The following is a 24,574-nucleotide window of genomic DNA, read 5'->3' as shown; positions in this document are numbered from 1 at the left end:
GTCAGAGTAAACAAGTAAGCATGTGTGTGTGTAAATGTGTTACGTGTATGTATACGTGTGTGCCGTGTATGTATACGTGTGTGCCGTGTGTGTGTGTGTGTGTGTGTGTGTGTGTGTGTGTGTGTGTGTGTGTGTGTGTGTGTGTGTAAATCCTATGAGATCGTCCATGCAGAATGCGGACACCTTGAGCCATCTGCTCCCATCTGAGTGCTTTAATTAGGGGATAAATTATTATCTCAGCGCATCACACACACACACACACACACAAGCCCCATCAGCCCATCACACTCTCACCCCATCACACAGATTGGGAATGTCATACATGTGCAACACAAAGCCCCAAGGTACTGGGAACAGCAGCGGAGCAGGGACAGGGGATGGGCTGGCCTGGCCTGGACAGGACAGGGGATGGGCTGGCCTGGGCTGGACAGGACAGGAATGGGATGCTGGTCAGGGGTTTGGAGTAAAAGGGTGCAGGTAGCTCCTAGGGCAGACTTCCCCTTAGTGTTTGATGCAATCAGAGAGGCTGTTAGTGGCTGCAGAATGCTGACAGAACAGAGAGCCGGGTAGGAGCCAGAGAGAGAGAGAGAGCGAGAGAGAGAGAGAGGGGGGGGGAGGGAGCGAGTTGAGAGGGAGAAGTTTCTTCTATCGATACAGATCACCAAGGCAGCGGAAGCCAAAACGTCTTGGCTCCAGCTATAGCATTAGTCTGGGGCAAGTCTGGAGTTTAGTGCGGGGAGGGGGGCGGTGCTTGTGTGTGCATGGTTGTTTGTGTGTGTGTGTGTGTGTGTGTGTGTGTATGGTGGGTGGTTCTGTTACTGGAAGGAATTAAGTGAAGCTGCCGTGAGCTCTATTTCTGGCACTGCGTACAGCAGCGATGGCGGCAACAACAACAACAAGGCCACAGTGCTGCAGATGTAGGCCAGGTGAGGTGGAGCGGAGCGGAGCAGAGCGACGCGGCGTGGTTTGGAGCCGTGCGCCGGCCAGGACAGGAGTTCAGCAGAGCACGGGCAGAGGAGAGGTCGCTCCGCCCCTGTGTCTGCAGCTGGGGCGGTCTCGCATGGGCACTTTGATATTAAACAATCGCCTAAGTGCATTGTGGGAAAGTACGATAGGCTCTGTTGGTCATTGGGAAAGCCACAACAAAAGATGCTATGTTGATATGAGAATGAAATGAATAATATCAACAATAACATCTGTTATTATGTGCAGATTACAGCCTTCAAGAATGTGAATCCAAACAGAGATGCATTGCTCTGGCCAAAGGCATTTATGTAGCCATAAAGGACATGTCTTACAAAAGCATGGCTTCTCCTGTGCGTATGTGCATATGCGCATGGCTGTGTTTGTGTCATGTGCTTGTGTACACGCCAGAGAGGGACGGATGAGAAGGACAGACGGGGTGAAAAGGTGAGATGGCATGTGCACTTCTCTTTGTCAATTCATGCCGTTGAGAGATGGAGGACGCCCGTTCCAGCCTGGAGCTGTGTACAGGAGTGCATATCTGCGTGTCTGTATCTGTGTGTGTGTTTGTGTGTTTGTGTGTGTGTGTGCCTGTGTGTGTGATGGCTAGTGGGGGATGGGCCTAGGTTGAGGGGGAGAGGGTCCCGCTAATGAAGCCTCTTCACTGGGAACACTTCTTTCCTCTGGGCTGCTTGGCACCAGGCTTGGGAAAGTGATTACTGCCACCCCTCTCATCAGGGGAGAGCAAGCACAGAGTGTGTGTGTGTGTGTGTGTGTGAGCATGAATGTGTGAGTGATTGTGTGTGTGTGATGCAAAGGAGGAAAAAAGGAGATAAAAAGAGAAAAAAAAAAAGAGTTAGAAAGAGAGAATCAGAGCTTTCTTGTGTTCTTGTGTGTGTGTGTGTGTGTGTGTGTGTGTGTGTGTGTGTGTGTGTGTGTGTGTGTGTGTGTGTGTGTGTGTGTGTGCCAGTGCATGCATTTGAGATAAAGAATGCTTGTGCTCCACTGGGTGTGAGAGAGGTCGGGAACCCTCTTACTGATGAGATGTTCAAGAGTGTCTCCACGCTTTTTGGAGGTCCTGCTCAGACCCCCCTGAACAAACCACCCATACATTCCACTCAAAAGACTCACTTTCCCAGGAAGCACTTGGGCACGTTGGTCAGCTTGCGGCGCCGGTCCTTGATGAGGTGCCGATTCTTCGTCATCATCATGTGGTAGAGCTTCTCACCCTTCTCAGCGATCATCATATAGGCATCCCGTTCCATGCCCAGTTTGAGGCCTGCACACGCGCACACACACACACACACACACACACACATTACTTTTCTTGAATATTTTCTCTGCTCAAGCAACTCCAGCATGAACAAGTGTCTTGATGTGGATGTGTGCTAGGCATAGTAAATGGTTAAGCCTGAATTACTTTTTACTCTAGGGTCCATTTCAAACCAACGCATTGGCCAAGGTGGAGAAAGAGAGAGAGAGAGAGAGAGAGAGAGAGAAGCCACTCTAGGTGTGAAGGAGTAGTTGCTCCCCCCCCCCCCCCCCTCTCTCACGCACGTACACATACACACACCCACACAGATGTGCGGAAGCATCAGAGTGGCGCCCCCACACGCCCCCGCACTGGAGGCCCAGAGCCGTGGAACGTGTGACTGATGAGGCACCTGTCGCCCAGACTAAGTTACACACAGCCGTAACCTGAGCCAGACCCCCAAAACCCCACAGGGTCAGACGAGAGCCAGCCTCACTCACACCCACACACACACTCCCACAAAGCCATGCATTCTGACCTGCACTAAAGCTAAACTTTTAATCACTTAAATCGCTTAAGAAATTAACACCAAGATCGTATATTTCATCAGATGGCCTGTGAATGTAATCAAATCTTTTAAAAGTCCTGTGTAAGATTTATGGAGAAAAGAGCATTAGGTTTTGATTAGGTAAACAAGAAAGACTACAAGCATTTGTAGACTACTAGCATCTACAAATGTTAATGTTGAAAACATGCAGCCTCTCAAAAATGCCATAAGCTGTGGCCCAGTGTGAGGAATGTAAAGACCTGAGACCTGCAAACCCAGAGAGATCTGACTCAAGCTCACGTACACAAGTCTCACTAACCCACTGAGGCACTGACACATCCCACACACACACACACAAGCCAATTACCCAGCACTGAACCCAACCAAACAATCCTCAGTCAAAACAAAAAAAAAAGAAAGAAAATAAAGACAAACACTCCGAAAGGAAATGCCAAACTACTTCAAAAACATGAACAGGTGGTCAGGGCAGAGACAGGTCTAGTTTTCTGTCTGAAGGAACAACAAAGCAGCTCACAGCCAAGAGAGTGATAGTTCTCTTCAATCTTTTTTTTCCATTTCATCTCACGACAGCTTCTTCTCTGAGCACATTTCACAGGGACAAGCTGAGTTGGGCGGTGACAGCTGAAGGCTGCCAAAACTCCTCATTGACAACATTAAGCGGTGAGATCCAGAAACCAAGAGGAAGGAGCAGGCCAAATGTTCAGGGCCACAAAACACTACTGTGTCAAAAAGTACCAAACACCGATAAATCTACAAGGGTTTGAAATTAGTGTCAAGGAAGTCCTGCATGAGATACGAGTCCTGCACAGACTGGGAGGCTGGGGGTGTGGTACTCACTCTCTCTCTGCTCTCGCTCCTTAAGGATGGCGTCCAGCCACTTCTGCTTGTCCTCTGCGTTCTTGGCCATGCACACAAACCACTTGTTCTTGGCTGTGTTGTGGATCTTCCAGCCATTGGTCACTGTGTAGTTGTTGCTGTGATAGTCCGCTGTGGAGGAAGGGGAGAGACTGTGAGAAGGGGCGGACACCCCCACAGGTGTGGGAGACATTAAAGAGATGAGATGCACTACCCATTCAACATGGAGTATTGTCCATGGCACAACAGTATAATAAGGTCTAAGAAAAGCTATAAGGACTACAATACCCATAATGCACAGCGGTTGTGTGCACTAGTGTACATGACTACCAAATTCATCTAAATATGGTTGTAGAATTAGGCCTCTGTGTTTTATTCACATACCACTGGTGTGAGGCTAATGAATCTTACAAAAATCACACCATTAAAAAAAGTTGTGTTTACAACCAAAAGGCATTTTTTTTCTTCCCCTTTCCTCTCCGCACACTCTCTCTCCTCTTCTCTGCTGACAAACCCATTCTCTCACGAGTCAAGGGTCAATACAGTAAGTACAACAAGGAGCTCAGTCAGTAGATTTTTAAGAGTATATAAGTGCTTACACATAAGGGACTGATAGAGGGGCTGAAAAGACAGGCTAGACCGGTCCTCCGAGTCTGCTTCTCCTGACGGCAGGTGAGCCACGGCTCATCTCTAAATAATGAATGAGGCTATAATGGCCCCCCATTAATGGCCCCATTAGACCAAATGCAAAGATCACAGAAATAGATGAGGAGTGCAGCTGAGCTCACTCTCCGACGCCTTCTCTACTCCACAGGAATTTCTCCGGGTGAATTTAACGGGGCTCGTCGCATTCGTTTCGCCGGGGCGGAACCACTAAAGCCACGGTGTAATTGCTCCCAATGCATGACGGGCAGCAGTGACGCCAGTCATGTACAAACTGATTGTTTTGAAGGTTAGCTACACTGTACATACTCATAAACAGATGTAGAAACTATGTTATGCACACATGATCATGTTATGCTATGTTATAGAAATATCTTAAAACTGTCCTAAATGGGTTTCTTGCAGTGTTGAGATACTGAATAGAGCAAAGTTTACATAAACTTTTAAAGGATGCCTTGATGAAAACATCAGCACTAGTACTTAAAGCAAAGCTAAAATGGTTTAATTGCATTATCCACTGATAGCAATGCCAAATTATGCCAAATCTGAAGTAGAAAACTCTGTCCCTCCTTGAAACATTTCATTAGTGTGGGAACTGAGACTTGTTTGCCAGGGCCTCAGTAGATCTCCAGATATGATCACTGCTTGCAACAACCACCCATGCAAACTGCTGTGGCACAGTCTTCCTTTGGTGACACACATTCACGTATGCTTGCAGCCTACTCTTTCCTGTACACCACATTTCTAAGAAGTCACAAGGGAAGCGTCAAGTCACAAACAGCGCTCAACAGTTGCTGAGGTAACTGAATGAATCCAGCCTGGCTTTATATGTATATATTAAAAGCTCTTTATAATTACCGGTGGATTCCAATTCCAATTTTATCAATTAAATTCCAAATTCTAATAATTCCCAAAAAGTAAGTAAATCTGACTTAAATAAGAAAGTTGGCTGAAAGACTAAGCATTTGAGCTGCAATGAGGGCCCAGACAGACAGGTGGACAGACATGCTGTTTTGAGTACACACCTGTTCCATCCTCCACGTTCTCTACCTCCATGACTTCTGTGTTTATTCTGCCTCTGAACAGGTACTGTGGGCCGGTGATTGATTTGGTCCTTTTCGTGGACCTTCTTCCCTGAAACCCTGAAGAGCAAAGAATCACCAATTAAAGTCCATCAACCCATTTACTTCTAGGTGACCCCTCAAGCTTCAAGTAGGCTTTACATCATGTGGGCAACATAGGCTCTCCACCAATTTTCAAGCATAATCCATATAGAGTTACAGATTGGTTGAATTATTGACAATGCCCTGCGGCCATACATATGCCACCGTATTATTACCAGCATATTTTTACCACCATATACAATGTTGGTTGTTCAATCTACAGTACATTCACAACATCTATGGTGAGGGCATGAGTCTTGAGCTGGGCTTGGCTCTCATCAAGTCTACTGGGTCTCACCTGGACTTCCTCTTGCAGTACACCAGCAGGTTGTCAAACAGGAAGAATACCCTTTCCTGGATGTTCCCTGCTGAGATCTTTAACAGGTTGCCATGGAGAAGCAGCTCTGTACAGATGTCCGTCAGGTTGGTGCCCTGTGAAGACAAAGATAGTGTGCAGGAGAGAGGGAGGCAGAGAAGGGGGGGGGGGGGCGGGAAGAGACGGTGGAGTGAGTTCTAAAAGCATATTCGCCTTCACTTTCTCACTTCACATCCTGTCATACAAACTGGCCTTCTAATGTTCTCTACCTATAATTGCATCAGAGTGTATCTGAGTTCTCCTACAGAATCCTAAGAGCAATGTCCTGGCGATGAGCATATTAATTACTAGTTAATTACTACTTAATTTTAGTGACAGCTAAAACAGACAAGTCTGTTATTCTGTTGAACTGTGGAGAGGAGATTAATCTGACCCTGGCATTGGGAGTTCAACATGACCATTTTGTCAATGGAGAGTAAAGCAAAGGGTAAATTCAGGTTGATTAAAACCAGAGAAGTCGTCTCCGAGGAGCCATGCCATCTGAGGAGCATTAGTAATCCATGGCTGTTCCAGGCCGAGCTCACGCTTTAGGCAGGGACAATGACAGGATGAGCTTTTCACTGCTGTTTGTGCGTTCAAGTCTGGTGAGGAGCCTAAAAACTCACGTATGAACCCCGTTCTCTCTTGAACACACTCAGTCTGAACTTCTGTCTGAGCAGAATAGCTCTGGGGAGAAGACAGGGATGTGTGTGTGTGTGTGTGTGTGTGTGTGTGTGTGTGTGTGTGTGTGTGTGTGTGTGTGTGTGTGTGTGTGTGTGTGTGTGTGTGTGTTTCCCCCCCCATGAGTGGAGAGAAAGTGTGGTTTCAGAGGGCTCGCTCCACAAAGCCACGGCGGAGTTCAGAATGCGGGGAGAGCAGGAAAAGACTTCTAAATGGAGCCAGGCTGCGAGCGCGCTCAGAGGGACCGCTGTTCAGGGGGACAAACAAAGCCTGTTTATTTCTCTCTCTGCGCCCCCACCCCTCACTCCCCTCTCCCCACTCTGAAAAGGGTGCTGGGCTCATCTAGCGCGCTGCCTGCAGGCTTCGCCGTCAGACTCGATCACATGCCCGAGCCACACCACCTCGCTCAGACGGGCCACGTTAGGGTTGGGGAGTCTGAGCATGTGTGTTTGTTGATGTGAGAACGCCTGCTTGGGTTTTAATCCAAATCGTGAACTATGACGTTGGGCCAACAGTGGGCCAACAGTGATCATCTGTGCTGCAGTGTAAGGTCAAACAAATTAGATGTGAAGTCTTTTTATTTGGGATGTTTATATATTGGTAATCACAGACACAACTGGAGGCTACTGCCAGACTTCTAACCATCTCTTCACGTCAGACATGACAAACTTCACTATCTGAGTCACAGGTTTGGTACACAAGTGAGAGAAGAAAAAAAAATCAGTGACTGCAAAAGTAAATTTAATAGTTATTTCATAGCTATGATGGGTAAAACAACATAAGGGAGGAATATCATCTGACTTCAACCAAAACCAGAAACCAAATAATCAGTCAAAAACATTTTGATTTTATTTTTATGTTGTGAGACTGAAAACCCAAGCGGTCATGCTGAGTTTGGCAGGTTCAAGAGACAGATGCAACAACCAGACGCTGACTGAGGCAGACAGAAACGCTGGCTAGCCGAGAGTGTAAGAGGCAGCGGAACACCACATTAGCTAGAGCAGCATACGTAAACTGTGTCTCTCCAACACAAGTCAACAGGCACACAAACCTCTTCCCTCCCTGTCTGGTGGAGGAAGGAACACCGCAGCGAAGAAAACACAAAAACGGAAAATCGCTAATTTCCTGGGTTCTAAATAAGGCCCTCGTGGTGACCAAAATACGGGGCTTTTTGGTATTAAAGACAGACAAGCAGCATTCATGTCAGTTTTGCCTGTTTAGACGCTAGAAAACTAGGGCAGACTCCTAAAGCAACACACCTCAGCCCTCTAGCACTGACATCACTGCATCATCCAGACATAAACCGTATCGTCAATGCGGTTTTGGTGAAAAAAATATTATAGTTAGGTCAGCAATGGTCATCTACGTGTTTGTATAAAACTCTGAATCATGCATTTTTAACGCAAGGCCTCACATAACATTGTTAGAAACTGCTGTGTATGCAAATAGTGTAGTTCACTGATGCAGAGAGATTAGGTGAGAGGGGCAAAACAGAGGGAGAGTCTGTTTTTATGAACAGATCTGCTAAGAGCACTATATGCATCTGAACCCATAGTAATGGAGTCGGACTCTGTGGGTGTTGGTGCGCGCGCACATACAGTACCTGCATGTACTGCTGTCACTCTCTATTAACTTGCAAAAAGAGAGGCTGCACAACATCATTTATGGAAAAATAATTATGCCGTTAATTATGGAATAATAATTAACGACTGGAAGAACAAGTGAAACATAACAGCAAGTGTAAGACTGGTCCAAAAAATCTCCATTCAATCTTCTGCCCTTGAAGTTGGGATATGAGTTACTAGTATCACCTCACTATGCAACACTTTGGCTTTTTCACCCTCATCATAGTCATCAAGTCAAGCTCAGTGAAACCTGTGAAAAAGGCCACACAGTCATGTGCTAACTGAATGGTCTATTACAACAGTGCAAAGACATACGTATGTGTCAATTCACAGGACTTCTTGCCGTTCCCCAACAGAAAGCTACAATCTCAGCTGAGGAGGAGACCATGTCCCCCGCCCCCTACTCCACTTATCTAACCTGTGTAGTCTGTAGTTCACATTTATGGTGCCGAGGAATCCACCACAGGACAAAAATAAAAAGCAGCTAACTTCCTGATTCTAAATACATTCCAAATAGACACGATGCTGGTAACCAGAGTAGCACGGTTATCACACAGTCTAACAAGTAGTATATGATTGCCAATGCTTTAATTCAGAAGCACGGTACACATGCAGCACAATGCAATACAACCACGATTACAACTGGAGATTAAAATAAACAGGATTATTTCACATGGTGTCCTTTAAATGTTCACAGTGTAATCTGTAATTGTCATTCATGTATTTCTGCCATAAACACCACAGTCTGAGATGTGACGAAAGTGGTACACACATACACACACACAAGAAAAGTCGTGCACACACGCAGAGGCATGGGCACAAACAACCCTGCATCTTTCCATGCTGGTACATGTAAAAGCACACTAATATCCGTGAGCACACACAAACCCACAGACACACACCCACACTGCACTTTAACATTTCACACTCTGTAATTAATCCGAAGCCCTGAGCTCTCTCTCTCTCTCAGTCTCTGCGTGTGTGTGTGTGTGTGTAGAACGAGACAGGGAGAGTGAGTAAGTGTGTGTGTGCGTGTCAGTGCGTTCATGTGTGTGTGTTTGTAGAGGGGGAAAGAGAGAGGGGGAGAGAGAGAGAGAGAGAGAGAGAGAGAGAGAGAGAGAGAGAGAGAGAGAGAGAGAGAGAGAGAGAGAGTGGCTGAGAAGATGGAGGAGAGGGGGGAGGGAGAATGGTGGGCATGTTGTGAAGCGTTGACTGATCTCCTAGGCGACGGCGCTTCCTTTTTTTGTTCTCACTTCCTCCTCCTCCTGTCTGCTGGACACTGAAGGAACATGTCACAGAGAGGAAGACCGAAACCCCGGCCCACTCTCACACGCTCGCGCTCTCTCTCCACCCCCCTCCTTTCGCCTTCCTTCCCTCTCCACCCCTTTCTATCCAACTCTCTATATCTCTCCTTCCTTCCCCCACAGACCCGCTCTCTCTCTTTTTTTCTCTCTCTCCCTCTCTGCCCCCCCCCCCCCCCCCCCCCAACAACCATCTCTCAATCCCACCACACACTTCCCTGCCAGGTTTTCACACAAGCCTGTCTTCACCCCACATTCTCTCTGGGCCATAAACTCCCACAATCCCCTGGGAGAGAGCACTGGGACGCCAGCCCCCCACCCCCCGTCCCGATTTATATCATCCAGTGAGGAGATCACAGGGGAGCCGCAGAAGTCTGGTTTAATTAAGATGTGGCATTTGGCTGAATGGGGAGGATGTGAGAATGTGAAGTGCGGAGAGCAGCTCGGCCAGACAAACTGCTTTAACATGAGGAAGAGAGCTTCAGCATGGGAGAGCAGAATTAAAAAGGATGCAGTGCACCCCCCCCAACAAACACACACACATAATCATAAGCTCCAGAATGCAAGAAATAATGCTGATGTCATTGCCAAAACACACACACACGCGCACACACAACCAAACAGACAGACACACAGACATACATGTCACCCTTTTTCTCATGCCAGCCAGTTGTGCTCACCTCCCAGCCCTCGATGTGGGACTGTAGCTGCTCCAGGGCCTCCAGTTTCTCCATCTGCCGCTTGGTCTCGTTGATGTTGGAACACACGGCCTTCATGGCCTGCAGGGCCTCCTCCACCGCCGGGTAGTCTTTGTGCTTCTTAGGGGTGCGCTTCAGAAGCTCCTGCACAGACAGCACATCACAAGACATTAGCAAACACACACACCAAACAGCAGACAAGACACTCACACATCACAAGACATTCACACACTTCCATATTTCCACCATTATCCCTGCAAGTCGTTGAAAGCACGCATGTGTGAGACTGTGTGTGTGTGTGTGTGTGTGTGTGTGTGTTGCCTATGAGGAGTGTTTCTAACCTTCAGCAGGAGTGGGTATTTGCAGATTCTCTGGATGGGTGAGAGCAGGTAGCCCTCCAGCGGCACGTCGGTGGACTTCTTTCCCCCCAGCAGCATGCAGTGCTGTCACAAGGCCATACAGACAGAGAGAGAGAGAGAGAGAGAGAGAGAGAGAGAGAGAGAGAGAGAGAGAGAGAGAGAGAGAGAGAGAGAGAGAGAGAGAGAGAGAGAAAGAAAGAAAGAAAGAAAGAAAGAAAGAAATCTCCATTAAAAATATCCACACGGACTCATAGATTCCAACACGGACTCATAGATTCCAGTCCTTAGGAGAGCCTAGAGAAAACACACTCTGCATGGTCTCTCATCAGGGCTTCCATTTACATTGCTACAATTCTTCAGGTTATGATTGAGTGTGAGGAATCTGCCCTCAGGCCAGACAGAAAGTCTTGACATTCCTAAAATAGCACACATGTGTGTGTGTGCTAAGAGTGTGGTCATCCACACGTCACTCATCCTGGTCCCAGTACATTAACAGCTGAGACCTCCGCCTCCTTCTCTTCTGTTTAGACAAAGGTTCATCTGCCCTTTAATTACTCAATCTTTCATGTGTGATTGCATCATAGATACTTTAAATAGTAGCACTAACAATGTGCTTCTCTAGAACACAGTCAGATAATGATCCAATGAAGAAATGTGCAAAAGCCAAGAAAAACACAGAAACAAAACACATGTCGACTGGATGATGATTTAATTTTAATCAGCCAGGCAAGTATATAGTCACATGATGTGTTATGGTACAGCAACTACTTAGCCAGAGCAAAACTCACCAGCAGGAAGGTGCGTATGTGTGGGATTTTGTTGAGATCCATGAGCAGGCGGAGTGCTTTCTCGTGGTTGCTGCAGTACTCCCCGTACACCGAGAATCTGCCTCTCTACATTCACATGCAAAAAGAAAACAGACAATCATGGAAACAGTCAAATGGAAATAAAAAAGGGACTGAATTTACATAAACTATGCATTTTGCTTGAAGGGCCTGCTCCCTAGTCTTTGCGGAGAAATTGGATTTTGTTTGGCTACAAAGACCGGGGGAACCTTATGGCTTTACATCATTACACTTGACCTAGTTTGTCCAGCTCAGGGCAAAAGCAGGAGTAGCTGAAAGAAAGAATGTGCTTATTTGTGAAACACATTTCCCCGTAGATATTCACACATAAGGTGGCAGACACATTTAACAGGGTGCTGTGGCCTACATTAAGGTGTGTGTGTGTGTGTGTGTGTGTGTAAGGCAGCAAGTGTGCGGCAAGGTTGCCTCATAACCACAGCAATTAGCTGGATTAGCTGATATGATCCCTGTGCAACCGGATCAGTCCTTTTATGTCCATTCCTCTTGGGCATACGAGGTGCTCAGGTGAGCTGGGCGTGAGCCCGGCGTGTTCCGTGTGAATGAGACTGCTATTAATGCTTGATGAGGCGGCTACACTTTTCAGGGCCAGAGTTTAAGTGAGTGTGGGCTGCGGTGACTTCTCCCAGCAGAGGGTGATGCCTCAGCAGAGACACGGAGAGGCTGCTGTCCAACGACCCCAGAACACCCCAGGATGTGAAACCCAACCCCCACACACGAGTTAAATTACCCATTTTAAATTGCTGACAACTGCGTGAATGGTCATGTGATTTGTGCGAATAGTCATGTGATCCATGCTTCAGGCTTCCCACCTACCGTCTAGGTGTCCTGCGCGGACAAGATTCAGACAATGAAAAACTTGCTGTGTGGACGAACGAAACAATGTTTTAAAATGGAAATGGTGGTAGTGGGGCTGTAGTCCCTCAGGATGCGAAACCCAAACCCCTACACATGAGCTCATCAACACGTCTGGAGCCTGGGAGGCAACGTGACACTGCACAGGCCTAAAGCAGGCAGGACCAGATCACTCCGAAAAGAGTGCTGATCCTCACCACAATGGGACAGAAATGATCCGTGTTTTATGTTTCCCATGACAAATGTGGTAATGTACCTTCAGGTGACGGTGGGGTTTTTCACAGGTGAGCGTCTGAGTTTGCTCTCAGGTGAGTAATGGATGTATCCCCTTAGGGTAAGACGAGGTAGGTAACCTCATTAAGCATGTGGTGTCAGATGGTCACAAGGTCAAACCTGAAGGCTTCAGACGAGGGTTCTTTACACGTGGGAGTGGCATGTGAGTACTGCTGAGCCCTGACAGCCCCCTTTCCCTTCCTACGGCAGAGGCTGTGAACTGTGTCACTGTGCCTCTCGATTGTCACAGAGCTTTGGAGTGGTCCCCGCACCAGAGGATGAAGAAGCTCGCAGCCAAAACAGAGCAACTGGCAACACCAGCTGGAGCATCTGTCCTGGCATATGTTCGGAGAGAGTGAGCGAGCCACGCATTGTGGCCGAGGGGGCTTTGTGTGTGCGAGCGTGTCTTCAGCCAAAAACGTCTGCTTACACCCACCGAAATAGAAGACCTGCACACATGTTGATAACTGCGAGGAAACAGAAATAAATAACTGCCAGAGTGGCTGCGAGGTTGGCACGGCCCCGCTGTAGGACTTATCATAAGGCGCTTAGCGGCAAATTCATCCCGCATGAGCTCGTAGTTAGGAGCATTAAGTGTTTTTGGAGACCATTGCGTCAGAGGATCTGGAGGACGATCAGAGAAAATACGACAGAGCATTGTGTGGGTTTTCACTCGTCTGAGGGGCGTTTGAGAACGTGAGGCACTGGGGCTGGTCACATCAACACGAGTGACACCAAAGTATAGGGTGACGTCTGTGATGCCCATGTGGCCGTGGTGGTTGGGCTGTACAGAGCTTGCATGTGTTGTATGGTTATTTGTTCTCATTTTATAGCAAAAGGGTTATGGGAGGGGAATTATAATGACATAATGGCAGAGTGTACATGTGGCGAGGCAAATTATAATTGTTAAGCTGGCGAAAAATAATACATTTTGATGCATGGCTCAAAATTACAAACCTACAAACCCTAAACTGGTCCTGCTTTTATGGGTGTGGCGTCTTCATGGGCAGGGAAACAATTGGATGCCGAAAAGAAACCCAGGAACCCCAGCCCCTGCCTCAACCATCAATTAGGGATGTCAATCATCAAGACGCGTGGGACATCCAAAAGTCAAAACACGAGCACAAATATTTATTTTTACTGTTTAGAAGGGAGGAGGGTTACGCACGCAACAGCAATGCTGCCCTCTGCCAAAACAGCCGGCACGATTCTATCAACAGCTGGGATGATTCAAACAGTTAGCGAGGGAAAAGTCAAGATCTGTCAATGCCTCCCTTTGAGCCCTCTGGGCCTGACCCTTGGTGACCTGGGATACCCCTGCCCAACCACCACCAGCTTCCTGTGGCAGGCAAACATCCCCTCCACAATCAGTAGGCTTTCATGTCCCTCATCCACCACCATTTTAAAAGGCCTGCACTTGTGCTCAAAATAGCCCAACAACTTTGTGCACTCCTTTGATAAACATTTTTTTTTTCAGACTAAACTCAACTTCAGACACAGCCAAAGAGTGAGTCAAAGCACAATAAGAGTATTGAGAAATCCCATAATAAAATGCTTGTTAGTGCAGACTGAACTAGTAGTCATCGCCACTGCAATATAAAGCAAATATTGATGTTTGAGCGCACTTTCAACATTATCCCTTTTCCTGCCCTGTTCCAGGGACGTTCCAGAGCGATGAATGTGTCTCTGAGGAGGGGGACGCCACTGGCCAAAAAGAGTGAATAAAAGAGAGGGTCATTTGTATGGACTGCCACACGGCCACTGCTGGTAATTGGCCCATCGTTCAGTATACATTAATTTCCAATTTAACAAGACCGCTGTCACGAAGTCATCAATCTCAATTGAAAAATGTATTCTTTCTGCTTCTGTCAGATACACACAGAGTTAATTCATTGGCCGGTTCCACTCTACAGACACTTAATCATCCCCTCATGTGAGTCTGACTGGTGCATTTGGGGTTAGAGGGCTAGGAGTGGGGTCATCAGAAAATGGCAGCAGATTTAGCTGAAAGGTCAAAGGTGAAGCAGAAGAACGGGGAACAGAGAGTCGACGTATCTACAATGCAGAACTGATGAGCTGCCAAGGCCAAAGACATTCCCCCCACTTTTCACCATCAGTGCATATCATCATCCACAGACAGCTGGGAGAAGTTACGACCCACTTGGTTTGTCCACTCTGTTAGACCCCTTCTGGCCCTTGAGTCTGGTAGTATCAGTCGGTCACGTGAAGGTGGACGAGCACACATCAATGTTGATAAACTAGTGTCCCTCTGCAGTTAGCCTTGTCCAGGTGTATAGGCACAGTTAGCAGAATATATGAAGTTGTTATGTAGCAGTATTGTGCAGCTGGATGCATCAGATCAGACATAGTTGAGGAGTAAGTAATGTGTGGATTGGCTTCTCTACTCACAAAATGCACAAACACATGTCCCAGGGCATGCTGCGGATGGGGCTCCGGCTGCAGACTGGACTCCACCGCGTTCAGCAGCTCCTTATGAAGCTCCATGATCACCTCAATGTTGGAGAAGAGGATCTGCAGCACACATATACACACATACACACACACACACACACACACACACACACATCATCAGCATACACAGAATGCAATGGCGGGACAGGGGGTGAGGGGCATTGTGGGAGCAGATTAATGTTTTTTTGGCATTTGGAGATGACAGACATTGTGGGAGAGGGTGAGGGCTTTCTTAAGTATATTTTTGGGTTGTTTGCCTTTTTTTAGATAGGACAGTGACGTTCAACATACCTTCACTTGCTCAGGCGAGAGACACTGCTGATCATCTGGAGTTTGCTTGATCCGCTGCAGGAAGGCCTACAGAAGAGGCAGATGATGGACAGAGTGAAAAGAATGGAAGAAAGAAGGGGGGAGGGAAGGGGTGACAGTGAGAAATGTAAAACCAACTTCACATTGAAGTGCATGACATCAGCACATAAAAGACACCAGGGATTGGATGGCTACAAGTTCATGAGGTCATAAACCGAGGTCAGAGGTCAAGATGGCTGGGGAAAGGTCTGTGTTGCTTTATGAGTCCAAGGGGGTGCATCTAATTACAGAATGATAATCACAGACTTTCAGTGACTGATTTGGAAAAGTTTTAGTTTAGACCACCATGTTTCACAATGATTAGGCTACAAACAGAGGCACATAAAGTATTTAAATGAGTACAACAGATGAGACAACAGGGCGGACAACAGACGAGACCCAGGCAAGAAGAAAAGACCAATGTTACAGAGCTGAGGTAAACCCTTCTCAGTGACCATATACTCTGAAACCTCAACCAGGCTCCAGCATAAAGAAAACAAACAAAGGAGAGAAAAAACAAAAACAAAGACCACAGCCATGGCAAAGGTCAAGGTAATTCAATAAGGGTTTGAGAACAAGCCAATTCAGTAAAAGCTGCGAGCGGGCAAGTGAGCCTGAGTTAGGGAGGGAGGGAAATGTAGCACTCGTGCTGATGGGAAACAAGTGAGAGCGGGAGGCAGAGAGAGAGAGAGAGAGAAAAGAGAGGGCTGGCCTAGCCACTGATAGGGTTACACTGAGCACCGCCAGCAGGACCGAGACGAGAGCCACACTACCGACCTGTGATCCGCGGATAGATCAGGTTGCTGCTGCGCTTGCCTTACACTGATAAGCAGCTAAACAGCCACGACCAGGGAGCTGACCTGAAGCTGAGGGGTAATAGTTAAAAAGGCGCCAGAATTAGGAGATTATGGACAAACTGCCCGTAATCCTGTCATAAGATATGCAATATGTTCCAGCACAAGGGCAGAATTAGTGCAAGTGTGTGGTGCACCACTGGGGCAAATCTAGGTCTACTTCTGCATAATCCTCTTGGCAGGACCCACTGTATTATCCTGCTTCATATGTTCCTGCATTACAAAGACTGGTCCTTTCTGCAGGCTTTATGCTACTTATATTGTTCTAATATGTTTATTTTCTGTTTCAATAGGTCGACTTTGTATGTTATAGAATAAGAGTTTCTCAACTGCACATCTAGGGTGGTGGCTAACAAATCTTTGTATATCTCTATGCAAACATTTCAGACATTGTCACAGCTCACTATTCATCAAATGTTATTGCCTTTGTTTGTCCTATTTGCACTGTAATGTTATACGTGAAAACAAACATGAAGTAGGTTCAGCCAACGAGAGAGGGTCTAATATGGTCAACCTCAGCTTCAGGAGTGAAACGTGTTTATGTTTGAACTAATGATCCTGTTGACATTATCACACAAAAGACCTTTTTGTTACCAGCATTGCACTGTTTAGATGAACACAGCAAAATCACTTCCCACATCTCAGGCTCTCATCCACGTGCAAAGATCCCATGAAGAATAACAGAAGAGAGACAGAGGCAGAAAGAGAGAAGAAGAAGAAACGGCAACAAAGACAATTAAAAAAAGTGAGACAAAAAAAAAAGAGAGAGAGAGAGAGAGAGAGAGAGAGAGAGAGAGAGAGAGAGAGAAAGAGAGAAAGAGAGAAACCCAGCATGACTGGGATTTTTGAACAGTGCCACCCTTAGAGAAAAAAGGAGACAAACCCTGCCTCTAATTATGGCTGTGTGTTGGCAGGGAGGCGTTCTCCATCCAGACACAGTCAGTGCCTGTAGAGAGCTCCACTGTCCACCTCTCGGACCGTCTGTCCATCCCTGTACGCCTCTCCCTCTCCATCTGTCCTGTCTGCCGTCAGTCTACACATCTGACAGGGCATTTTAGGGGTAGATCCTCAGCAGTGTGCACCTTTGTCTTTGTCTGTCTCGGTGAGTGTATTGTGTGTGTGTGTGTGTGTGTGTGTGTGTGTGTGTGTGTGTGTGTGTGTGTGTGTGTGTGTGTGTGTGTGTGTGTTTGAGAGAGAGAGAGAAAGAGAGAGAGACTGAGTGTGTGTGTTTGTGTATTATGAAGTGTGTGTGTGTGTTTGCATGGCACACCAACCGTGTGTGTTTTCAGCTGTCTCTCACCTCCTTACTTGGCGACCACAATGACAGGACAGGGAGTGCCCACCACGGCCGGACCACAGACCCTACTCCACCCCACCCTACAGCCCCCCCCCCCTGCAGCCCTAATGACAGGCTCCGGTAGCTCCATCACACATTAGCCCCAAACTCTTTCCTCACTCCCTTTCTACTTCCTCTCTCGCTCCCTCCCTCTTTCTACACTCTCTCCATCCCTCCGTCTCAATCATTCCCTTGTATTCTTCTCTGCACTATCTCCCCATTACATCTACATACTCTATTCATTACCAAGCATAAACCCTCCTTTTTCCAGCCAGGAGGATGGGCCCGATAAGCAGAGCAAATGGATGGTAAGTGTATCAGCAAACACAGTTACAGAGCACTAAAGCCTCTTCCTCATCACGCTCAACGTTAAAAACAGACACAGACGAAGCCTCCGTCTGTTCTCGGCGTCGGTTTCGTCCGATCTTTTGTTAACTTCAAGCTTACGAACTCGCACGAAACAGCTCAACGTATAAAAAAAAAAAAAAAACGTATCCATTGATGCACGAAAAGGGAGTATAAACTAGGCCTGAGAGCTGTAACTGGGTGAGAGGAGGTGGCGGTGGAGGGAGAGAAAGAGTAAAAGTGTTGACATGTAAGCAGTTTGGGAGGTGAGGCCAGGGGAGCGTGGAGGCGTTGGCCGGTGCAGCCCTGCGCTGCGAGCGCTCGCTGGGGTGGAAGTGAGCTGGCAGCGTGCGCTAATTAAATCTCCCATATGGCTGCCCCAACCACATCCTCATCGCACTCACTCTGCAACGTGTGAGCGCGCTTGCACAACCAGAGACGCCAGGGGCCCCCGAGAGCTACGGCACACAAACTCACACTTACAGTGATGGCCAAAAGTATTGGCACCCATGCTAAAGTTGACTGAAAAGAGGAATATAAAATCATCTTTTGGAAATTGATCTTAATGCCTTAAGTGAAAAATGAGTAAATATCTAACCTTTAAGGACACCAATTTTCTTAGTGAATGAATAATGCATCATAAATAAATAAATGTTCTTCCTTAAAATACAGGGGTCATAAGTATTCCCACCCCTATGTTAAATTCCCATAGAGACAGGCAGATTTTTATTTTTAAAGGCCAGTTATTTCATGGATCCAGAATACTGTGCATCCTGATAAAGTTACCTTGGCCTTTGGAATTAAAATAGCCCCACATCACATACCTCTCACCATACCTAGAGATTGGCATGGGTGTTATTTCAGTTAGCCTATTAGCTGGTTTGATTTGCAATACTTTTGGCCATCACTGTACACGTACACATACGTCCATAGATCCATCCACACCTACACATAAACACAGGCAGACACATACAAACACAAACACACACACACTCTTCTACCTACCACTACCATTATTAATGGTAGCACAGACAAAAGGAATTTGGCACTCACACCTGCTAGTAAGTTTATTAACACTCAGTTAACATTTAATAACAAGAAGGTCTCCAGTTCAGTCCTGACAGATTACCAGTGCCAGCAGGGGTGTTAATGACACACTTGTTTTAAAATGCCACCAATTAACAAATAATTACTAAGCTGCTTGGCCATCCTGCTGCAGTTCTCTGTGAATGGCGGCAGCTCTTAAAAGCTTATCCCGCCTGCTTCTCAGTGAGTGCAGTGCAGTTTCATAGAAACCTGCAAGCTCTCCCGGGCCTCAACGCAACGTGGCCCTGTGTACCGCTCCTCAGGTTACAGGTGACCTTTCAGATGGGATGCATGTTGTCAACATGACGTCAGTGGCACATCCTCCGTGCCCATCACAACATCCACTTCCACATTCATATTTATTTGTGGCAAATGGAAACCGGCTTCCATGGCAACTGTTGTCACTGGCAGCGTGGTGAAGGAGCACAGGGCAGGTGTGCACTCAGGGTCTCACTACCACACACACACACACACACACACACACACACACACACACACACACCGCGTGTGACCCTAAAGCAGGCCATTAGCGCTGGCTGAGGCTGGCCCCTCTCATGTTACACAGCGTATGGTGATGAGCTCGGAGCTCCGAGCGGCACCCACAAAGGTCCAGGTGTGCACTGGTGAACAGCTGGGCCAGGAGGAGCGGGGCCTCCTCAGACGCGCAGGGACGCATGAGGATCTGAGGCCAGACGTCACACTCCAGCAACCCAACAACTGCTGGGGAGGAGTCGGACAAGGGTGGCATTACTTGAACACACTCAAACAAAGACGTGCACACACAGACACACACATAGAGATGCGGAGCTGGTGTGTGTCCATATGTCACTCGAAAGGAAACAAGCTGTTCAAACAAGAATGCACGCACCTCCTGTTCCCTCAACGAACAATAGACAGTGAAAGTTTAGGCCTTCATTGCAGAAAACATTCGGAGGCATGTTTTCTTGATGAGAGAAATCTGGTTCCTGCCGTGCTTTGGAAGGAAATGGCTGCTTCCTTTGTTGCTTGCATGAGTAATGCCTACATGCACCACTAGCTCATGTGTACACTACTGGTTTGTATAAAGGGTGTTGCTGCAGATATCTGGTGTACAGGTGTGTGTGTGTGTGTGTGTGTGTGTGTGTGTCACTGATTGTGGGCGGCTACAGTGTGAACACACTTCCAAAAAGCATGCAATTGCAAAACACCGGACCAAACCACATGTAATCCTCCTTGAACTAACAAGCATAATAAACACAAACAGAACAGAACACACAGTAACACAACATAACAAACACCCAAACACAGCAGCAGCAGCCAAGCTGCACATGGGCCTATCGGAGCAGAAAGCCAAGTGGTCACAGCTGACTTGTCTCTTGTTTGGAGTGTACAAATCAGTTAACGGTCTATTTTAGAATTCAGGAACACAAAAAGGGACCTAAGGCAGTGTGTGTGTGTGTGTCTGTATGTGTGTGTGTGTGGGGGGGGGGGGGGGGGGGGGGTCTCTGCTACATGCTACACAGGGGTGGTGGAGGAGGTCTAATGAAATGTCTCAACTTTCAAACGCCTGCAACGCTACTTTGTTTCACTTTCACGCTTGGTAGCAGGAGGTCAGGCACCTCCGCAGGAGCAGTAGTCTGCCTGTTAACCCCGCCCTGCCACAAACACACACACACACACAGGATTGTGTCTGTCTTTCATTAAGATGTTAAGAATCAAATGGAAACCCCTCCCTTTTCCCCTTAAAAAAAAAAAAACACAACCGCTTAGCTCCACCAATGCGAGTACTGCTAAATCAAGACTCTTATCTCTCACCTCAGGCATCAGCAGTGACTAACAGCTCACAATATCGGCACAGGTGCTCGAGTGGAAGAGCTGCATCACACAGATGCTGCAGTGTAGCCCTGGCAGCGCCCGTCACATACGTACCCACAGGCATCTGCAGCGTAGCGGGCACAGGTGCTGCAGCCTGGCAATGGGCATCTGTTGCGTCAACACAGCCATGCCTATGCATAATGTACTGCAGAGCAAGGCCCTGTGGTATCACAACACATGTGCATCAAGCCATCTGCACCTGTTGTTGTGCTATGCAGTAAAGCCATGTATGTGTGCTACTAAGAGAACAGAGAAAGGAAACTGTGGACAGGGTTGTAAGGGTGGCATGTAGGGTGGCATATGTGTGACAAGCAGGTTTATTTTTAACTCCTAGAATGGCACTGCGGGCCAGCTCAAGACCAACTGTGAGCTTTTTAGCAGAGAGAGAGAGATGGAGAGAGATAAAAAAAAGGAAAAAGAGTAAGTGAGAGAGAAAGAGTGAGAGGGGAAGAGAGAGTGCGATGGAGAAAGAGAGTGAGAAAGAGCGAGAGATGGAGGGACCAGTGTGTGTGTGACTGTTGTTTTCTCCTCACTCACGCTTCAGCTAAACGCAAACAGGAAGCGAGAGCGTTCTACTGCTGCAGTCGGGCTTTCACAAAGCCGCCACAGTTCCGTTTCTGGAGCAGCGCCTCTGCCAGGCCCAGTGCTCACCGCGGCCCATCAGCTGGACCACTGCTGCAGCCATCTTGCAGCTCACTCGCTCTGCCTCTCGCCGAAAGAGGAAGGATGTCTCTGGACAGGAAGAAAGGCCACGTGAAACTAAAACATGCGTCGAACGCAACACGAGTAAGTGCCGAGTTAGTCAGCTTGCTGATGTTGACAGCAGCCTCAGCCACAACTATCACCACAGAGTTCCGCTATAGACTGGACAAGATGTTTAAATGCCTTGTCACAGACATCATTTCACCAACTAAAGGCGCTCACACTAAAGCAACACCCCACAATAAAAAAAAAAAAAAAAAAAAAAAAAAACAGATGAGGTGGGAGACCTGCTTGTGTTCACCTCCGACAGCGTTGGCAGATTAATTTCAATCTGCTCTGTCTGGAGGAGATGGCCAAACCAGAGCCCCGGAAAAAAAGGCCTCACGCAAAGATTTACGCCCCGTCGGATACTTGCGATTAAACCCGAACGCCTTCCACTAGACTTCCACTCCGCACCAGAGGGGCAGGGCCCAGTCTAGTCCAGTTTCTGAGGCTGCGGAGGAGCAGGGCGTGGCCCTGTCCAGTCCCTCAGACAAGCAGAAGGGACGGCGATGGAGGGCAACTGGTCGCAGGGCTTTGATGTGGCTCAGTGGAGCGGAGATGGCCGGCCAGCATGGGACGATGACCTGCATGGGCCATATGCTGAGTAGGACCTTGAGCCGCCGCCGCGGCGCTGCGCTCGAGCAACAGGGGACCAGTGTCCAGCCTTCTGCCTGGACTCCTGCTTTAGGCTGGAGCTCCACTGGGTGCAGGGATGGCAGCAAAAACCCTGAACAGAATGTGTGCGCACACACAGACATACAGACATAACAACTGACTGACAGACACACTAACACACACACACACAAACACATGCTGACGTTTATGCATAAATGCACACCCTTAGACACAAACATCAACTCAAACTGAAACATACAATCAGCACTCTCACATTCACGCCCTGGTTTTCATTTGTCTGGCTTCGCAGCACTAAATCTGACACACTGCCTTTTCACTGTCATACGTGGTGCTCTTAATGGGAAATGAGCTCCCCCTATTCTAAAGTAGTCATTTGCAGAAGCAGAGAGGGGATTAAAAGAAAAGACAGTCCCGCAACAGCAAGAGAAACCCACATCCACACCGAGGCCACGAGGGAGTAACCTGGACCCCCTCTACCCCCCCTCTTCTGCCCCCTCGGGCAGTGGGACAGGTGGCCCAGGGTTGAAATATGAGTGTGGCAGGCTTAACTCTCCCAAACCAGCTGGAATCGGCTCTTCTGGGTGAAACACACACACACACACACAAAGACAGGGCTCCTTAAATCTGCCCTGCAAACCTGCATTAAAAATCTGAGCGGTTCCTGACTGCTGAGAGTAATGTGAGCTCTTTGGACAGCCATGACCAGCAGCTGTCGACTGGCCGGCAGGAAGCGTGACGCTGGGGCTGCCCAGCCAGATTGCAGTTTTTTACGCTCCTCAAGGAGTGTCACAAGTCGAAGAAGGGAAAAGGGGAAAAAAAATGTGGTCAAAACTGGTCTCATTCTCCTCAGTGACAGATCGGGCCACTGAGGAAACCTAGCATTAGAGTCAAGCAGAACACAACCCGAAATGTTTGATGTTTGACAAAATTTACAGCCATATCCGATCAGTCAGTTCAAAGCAGTGTGCCAGCTGAATGATGCTGTGCCCGTGGAAGAAGAGATTAAGAAGTCAGCAGCAACTGTCTGGTGACTTCACAAACTACAGTGCTTGGACACTTCAAGGCCTTTGCTCGATTTCAGAATAAAGCAAGGTGGCTTGCAATGGGTGCGGTCACTACAGAAGCCTGGGCAAACAAAAAGTATGCAGTACAATCTGCGATGACTTCAATGGCTTGATGACTTGCAGTCAAACTCTGCATAAAACAGAAGCAAGTTAACATATTTTTACAAAGTAGCACGTTTAATCACAACTCAAAAGAGATTATCTGGTGGAATTTGTTATTAACACTTATATAGAGTCTAGTAATCAGTCAGGGTGGTCCCCGCGACATTGACCAAGTCTGCCCATGTTACAATGGGTTTACGTATTCTAAATGAAGCAACATGTTGCATGCCTGGATGGGCCGTGTGAAAAGGTCAACGTCATGGAGAAGTTGGACTCTTTCTTCACAGGGGGCCATCTCACATTGAGAAAGTAGGGCAAACCCCAAAGCCACACTTAGCAGTAGCAGCACTCAATGATACAAGTTTGGAGTTCACAAGAAGCTCCATGTCTTTCAATCACTGAGTGTGTGTGTGAAATGATTTATGGGACACACACATTGCAACAGGCAGCAGTGGCATGAAGAGACCTGATGGTGGAGATCTGATTGCAATAGTGAGGAGATACACACACACACAGATACAGACACAGACAGGGTCAAAGAAGGATGTCAGCATGGGACTCACTGAAGAAACACCAGCGTTGATCCAACTTGGAATGCAGAAAAGTACAACTCGGAAGGAAGGAAGGATAGAGAAGTTCATTTTCTCTAGCCTTTCTCAAGGCCAAAACATGTGATCTTGGCTGATCTGATGGTGTTGTGTGTGTGTGTTGGGGGGGGGGGGGGGGGAAGAGACTAAGCTAAGAAGCAGAAGAGGGAAGCACAGGCAGAATAGAAGACTGCTGTGTCAGACGGGAGGACAGAGGAAGAGCTGCACACACACCACAGGGGGCACCACAGTCAATGACCGCTGTGTACGTGTGTGTGTGTGTGTGTGTGTGTGTGTGTGTATGTGTGTGTGTTTACATATGGGTGTGTGTGTGGCACTGTGAGCACATTTACATTAGAATTCCCTCTGCTGCCAGAGGTACTACATTCCTGAGATACCTGACAAACAGACTTTCCTCTAAGCCCCTCAGCCTCTGCCCTGCTGATTTGAAAAACAAACACTTATATACTAGCAATCTACACTTTGACAGTAAACTCTCATTTTCAGATAATAGTATTAAGTACAGGAAGATATGGCATGAGCCATCTAAAGCTACTCCGTGCTCGATTCTCCGACAGCTCATTTGCGGCTCATTTCCATTAGCCCCTGATGAAAACAAGGCTCACTGGTCTGTGCTCTCCACACTCCAACCGCAGAACCCGAAGACAGACC

General features: G+C 47.6%; 1 protein-coding gene across 1 annotated transcript in view; it reads right to left on the bottom strand.

Moving 5' to 3' along the window:
• The window catches only part of prex1 (phosphatidylinositol-3,4,5-trisphosphate-dependent Rac exchange factor 1), a 64,831-nt gene that overhangs the window by 31,211 nt on the left and 9,046 nt on the right, over nucleotides 1–24,574 (bottom strand). The window contains exons 2-10 of the mRNA XM_042099354.1: nucleotides 15,238–15,303; nucleotides 14,884–15,006; nucleotides 11,272–11,376; nucleotides 10,466–10,567; nucleotides 10,107–10,268; nucleotides 5,763–5,896; nucleotides 5,327–5,427; nucleotides 3,621–3,770; nucleotides 2,094–2,242 (exon numbers count right to left, since the gene is read on the bottom strand). Of these exons, the coding sequence (XP_041955288.1) occupies nucleotides 2,094–2,242; nucleotides 3,621–3,770; nucleotides 5,327–5,427; nucleotides 5,763–5,896; nucleotides 10,107–10,268; nucleotides 10,466–10,567; nucleotides 11,272–11,376; nucleotides 14,884–15,006; nucleotides 15,238–15,303 (1,092 nt within the window). The remainder of the gene's footprint in view (nucleotides 1–2,093; nucleotides 2,243–3,620; nucleotides 3,771–5,326; nucleotides 5,428–5,762; nucleotides 5,897–10,106; nucleotides 10,269–10,465; nucleotides 10,568–11,271; nucleotides 11,377–14,883; nucleotides 15,007–15,237; nucleotides 15,304–24,574) is intronic.

This window comes from Alosa sapidissima, chromosome 7 (genome assembly GCF_018492685.1).
Source record: "Alosa sapidissima isolate fAloSap1 chromosome 7, fAloSap1.pri, whole genome shotgun sequence".
Lineage (NCBI taxonomy): Eukaryota > Metazoa > Chordata > Actinopteri > Clupeiformes > Clupeidae > Alosa > Alosa sapidissima.
The sequence above is the reverse complement of the archived record's forward strand: the minus strand, read 5'-3'. Positions and strand labels throughout refer to the sequence as shown.